The 4864-nt window shown below is 37.9% G+C and overlaps 2 protein-coding genes across 2 annotated transcripts; one reads left to right on the forward strand and one right to left on the reverse strand.

Annotated features, from left to right (window-relative positions):
- Positions 1-311: 311 nt before the first annotated feature.
- LOC6559295 lies at positions 312-1823 on the reverse strand. Its single transcript, XM_032734718.1, has 2 exons — positions 1684-1823; positions 312-958 (listed from the first exon to the last, which is right to left on the reverse strand). Exons 1-2 carry the CDS (start codon positions 1693-1695, stop codon positions 623-625), a joined length of 348 nt encoding a protein of 115 aa, XP_032590609.1. The 5' UTR covers positions 1696-1823; the 3' UTR covers positions 312-622.
- Positions 1824-2298: 475 nt separating this feature from the next.
- Positions 2299-3745, forward strand: LOC6559769 (malate dehydrogenase, mitochondrial). The gene has a single exon (XM_001986503.2). It carries the CDS (start codon positions 2600-2602, stop codon positions 3701-3703), a length of 1104 nt encoding a protein of 367 aa, XP_001986539.1. The 5' UTR covers positions 2299-2599; the 3' UTR covers positions 3704-3745.
- Positions 3746-4864: the final 1119 nt, after the last annotated feature.

Below are 4864 nucleotides of genomic sequence, written 5' to 3' on the forward strand. Positions count from 1 at the left end.
AGCTAAATTGGGTTACTCTCTCTCTATATTTATATATATATATGAGTACATATATGTGTACATATATATGTATATATATAAATGTATATATATGTGTACATGTTTGTGTTGCCACCGAAATTGACATACATATATACATACATTCACTGATTATTTTCCGCAATTACTTTCGCTGGCAATTTTCGGTTCAAATATTCATTTTAAATAATACATTTGTAATCATTATAAAGTTTTCGAAAAATATATATATAAAAAAAAAAACCAAATGAACATTAGAATGGAAAAAATAAAAAAAACAACATAAAAAATAAAAAGTATTTACTTGTGTATTTTATTTGATTAGCAGAAAAGAATATTTCAAGGCTTTTTGATATGCGTTATTGATTCATAAACGTAAAAATAAAATAAATAATTTGTATTCCATTTCGAAAAACGTAATTTCGAATTTCTTGTTGCCTATTTCTAATTACAAATAATTTAAGTATACAAATAATAATATCACAGCCAATAGACCCACAGCGTTTTTTTTTTGTTTGTTTGCAGTATACCAGGATATTGATTTTTAAATTAGAGTTCAGCCAGTAAGTCTCCCAGCTGGAGACCAACAATGAGAATCAATGAGTTAATAGCCTTCATCATTGCCATAGTAGACGTAGGCGTGACACCAGTCCTTGACACTATCATCATTGTTGCAGCACATCGGATAGATGATCTCCGATTTGGTCACCTTGGCGCATCTCATGCACAGCTCCATGGTTGTCTGATCCATTTCACATTGCTGCACCTTCAGTATGGTCTCTGGCGGCAGATTGCCAGGATAATCGCTGGGATCAACGGGTAGCTGCTTTTTTGCTTCTGTTGTAGTCATTGTTTCTGATGGTCTGCCTTGGACGCTGCAGATCGAAAGACATGCGACCAGTAGAACCATTAGCAACCCCATCAACTGTTTGTCGAATTTCTAAAAAAAAAACGAAATCGGAGAAGATCGGTTTTAGTTTGTGGGTGGATTCGGGTTTGAGCAAGCCTAGACTCTAGCGAAACAAATGGAAAATTTAGTGATAGCCTGTCATATCAAATCATATATCTACATCATATTAATAAATTTCTAGGAATTGAACATAATGCAAATTTTCGTTGACTCATCCAAGACAATTACACCACCTAGTTTCAAAGAGCAATCTTCTGAATTTCGACAAATTTGATGAACAAAGAAAAGAGATTAGAATTCTAGACTTGAAAGTATTTATCGACCTTGCACGGACCCAGTAATTTTCCGCACATCGTATACGATTTCTATACGCTTGAAAAGTTATTGAATTTTTATATAGATCTTTGAAAATGATCTTGAACCCGATTGAATTGGAAAAGGAAATATGAATTAAAAAGGGTTCATGCAAAGGTTTGCACTTTTTGTATCCACTTTTTTCAAAATCCTCTATATATGTATATGCCTATTTATATATATAATTTAAGTGCATATATATCTATTAGGCTGATAAAGGATAATTACAAATTTATCATTTCTTAAATATTTTTATTATATTTTCAGCACTTTCAACACTTGAGAGATTCTGAGTTCTGAATTGATACTTGATTATTATTAATTTTGTTGGATTTTGTTTTTCGTAATAAATTTAACCACTCTCACAATATTAATCAATTAAATAATTTCTGTTTACTCACTTTGTGAAACATTCTGTTTGCGTTTTAATACTAAGAAAACAATATATAATTCTGATTACTGGACGAGGACGTTGACAGTCAATATTGTGTTCCTATTATTTTGTATTGTTTGCTGTGCGAATTGATAGCAGAGCCGCCGGCAACTGGAAGTCGAAGTTGACATCGCCTAACGTTTTATACCACCATCAAAGATCGTACACCCACGATGCCTTGAAGCAGTGCTTCGGCTGCGCGCTCGGCTTCCAGCTTCGGTTCGTCGGCTCGCGGGCATTGGTCGGCTCTATATAGATCGATGATGAATGTTCTTCAGATTAGGGCTCTCTCCCTCTCTCTCTCTCTCACTCTCACTCTCTCTCTCTATCTTTCCGTCTGTCGTTTACAGTTAAGGCGAATGACCAAAATATATTTTGATTTACCACAATAGGTGAATGATCGACTCAGAAATACTTTCTTATCATCATTCTTATGTTGAGGAAGGATTTTCAGTTTATTTCTTGGTTGCAAGTGAAAATACAACTTAAATATTCTTCATATTAAGGGCTCAAGATATAATGAAAGTTTTTCGTGAACATGTATTATAATTATAGTATTTATATATTCATTTTATATGTTCCACAATTTTATTCAGTAATCAGGGAATTTCGAATTTCAGTTCCCATTTCAATTCCTGTTTGATTTCCCAATTTTTGGTAATTATGATACAATTTTTTAATTTTTGTTTTATGATTTACAGGGTATACACAAGTATATACACAAATTTTCCCTGTGGGGCTCTCATGTTTTTTTATTATCAATAATAGGAGACTTAGTAACAGTTTCATATTTATTCAGTTATCGGAAATAGTCAAAGTCTTCAGTTTTTCAAGTTCATTGAAATTGATTTGAAAGTTGCCAAAATTTGAGAGAGCCAATAAAAATGCTGGGACACGTTGCAAGATTGTCGAAGTTGCCACTGAATTACCTGCAGAATAGGGGCGGCATTTGGACTGGGCGTGGCGAGCGCAACTACAAGGTGACCGTGGTGGGCGCCGAGGGGGGCATAGGGCAACCCTTATCTCTGTTGCTGAAACAGAATCCGTTGATCGAGCAGCTGGCACTGCACGATGTGATTGAGGCAAAAGGTGTCGCCGCGGATCTTTCACACATTTGCACCCCAGCCGAGGTGAGTCACTTTCGTAGTGAGGAGCTGTTGGAGGCGCTGCAGGATGCCCATGTGGTTGTGGTGGCAGCCGGATTACCCCGCAAACCGGGCATGTCGAGGGATGAGCTGATGGCCGCCAATGCGAGCGTTGCGTTGACTGTCGCCTGTGCGGTGAGCATCGCTTGTCCTGAGGCACTGTTGGCATTCATAACGAATCCCATTAACGCCATTGTGCCCATGGCGGCGGAGTTCCTCAAAGCCAAGGGTGTCTTCGATCCAAATCGTTTATTTGGCATTACCACTCTGGATGTTGTCCGTTCGAAAACTTTCATTGGCAAGTTCATGAGCATTGATCCGGATTTGGTGGACATACCGGTGATTGGAGGACATGCGGGCATCACCATACTCCCGCTCTTATCGCAGTGCTACCCAAAGTTTCCCGAGGCAGAGGTGGAGGAGCTGCAGCGCCTGAGACAACGCATCCAGGAAGCTGGCACTGAGGTCGTCGAGGCCAAAGCGGGCAAGGGCTCGGCAACGCTATCGATGGCCTATGCGGGCGCGCATTTTGTTAACGCTCTGCTGCGTGGCCTAGACGACGAGGAGGATGTGCTTGAGTGCGCCTATGTGGCCTCCAATGTCGCCGAGCTGCCGTTCCTTGCCACGCCTATGCTTCTGGGTCCAAATGGCATTAAGCAGAACCTCGGATTGCCGTCCATGAATGAGGAGGAGAAGGCTGCCTTCGAGGAGATGCTGCCAGAGCTGCGAGACAGCATCCAGTTGGGAATACGCTCGGCACAGACTGCCATGAAGGACATCCAGCAAGAGGACAATGCCAGCGAGCAGATTCCGACAAATAAGCGCGCATCTCAAAGTGAATAGTTATTAAAATAAACATAGTCAGTAAATAAATAGTAATAGTAAATAAGTAAATAAAGTAAAATCACCTAGGCAAAATAACAATAATAATCTATAAGCGACATCTTGGCGCAACTTCCTCATTCACTAAATTCCGATCTCGTAAACACTACAAATTATTGCATATGAAAATAGTATGTAAATATATATGAAACACGAAAGAACTTCCATCCAAGGCACACCGAGGATTATATACCCTTGCCGTGCCTAAGATTCCCCAATTTCGATTTGAATTGTTTCTTTTTTTGTCAAAGATTTGAGGAGCACAATAAGATTTGTGTCTAGTGAGTTTTATGCGGATTTCTTGGTAAACAATAATGTTTTTCATATCTATTTATAAAATATCTATATAATATGATGATTCAATATATATATAGATTGCCTGCAGCAAAAAGAGACTGATATAATCCAAGTCTCATCAAGATAATTTCTAAATTGAGCAACTGGTTTACATCATCTTGATCAACCCGTTGCGAACCTGACAACAAAATTATAATTGCCTCGGCAAGGGTATAAATGTATGTGCTATGTGCATATACATATATGTATATATATGTATATATATATATGTATATGTAACTGAGTAAAATCGTATGCTGGGTTTGGGGTCGTCGCAGTCAATTGGTGAAACATGACGCCGCTAGTATTTAACTGATAAGCAATTGCATAGTCCCCAACTGATAATAATGGCAACGATTCTGGGAGAGTCCGATTCACATAATCATGATTCAATGTCAGCGCATAATTCATTCATTTGTTTGTAAATATACAAATCAAACTCTTCCTTAAGCTAAGACGCATGCGCAATCGAGTTGAGGCAACATACAAGATTATTGTGAAATTGATCAATCATAATAAAATTAATACTTTTGATTGACTTGATTCATCATTGAACAAAATGTTGTTTGATTTTGTGATAATTATTGTTTCACATTTTTTGCGTTCTTTTTTGCAACAATCACCATTCCGAGAAATACGAGAACTAATTAAATTATGGAACTGTCTGTAGGAATATTTTTGATTGCTACTAGTCTTGGGCCCCCATTGGGTATGTGATCTCACGAGGGAACACCCTGAATTAATTAATTGCATTTAGCGACCTTGCAACTATGTCTGTAATAAGCC

Source organism: Drosophila grimshawi, unplaced genomic scaffold, assembly GCF_018153295.1.
Source record: "Drosophila grimshawi isolate 15287-2541.00 unplaced genomic scaffold, ASM1815329v1 contig_1367, whole genome shotgun sequence".
Lineage (NCBI taxonomy): Eukaryota > Metazoa > Arthropoda > Insecta > Diptera > Drosophilidae > Drosophila > Drosophila grimshawi.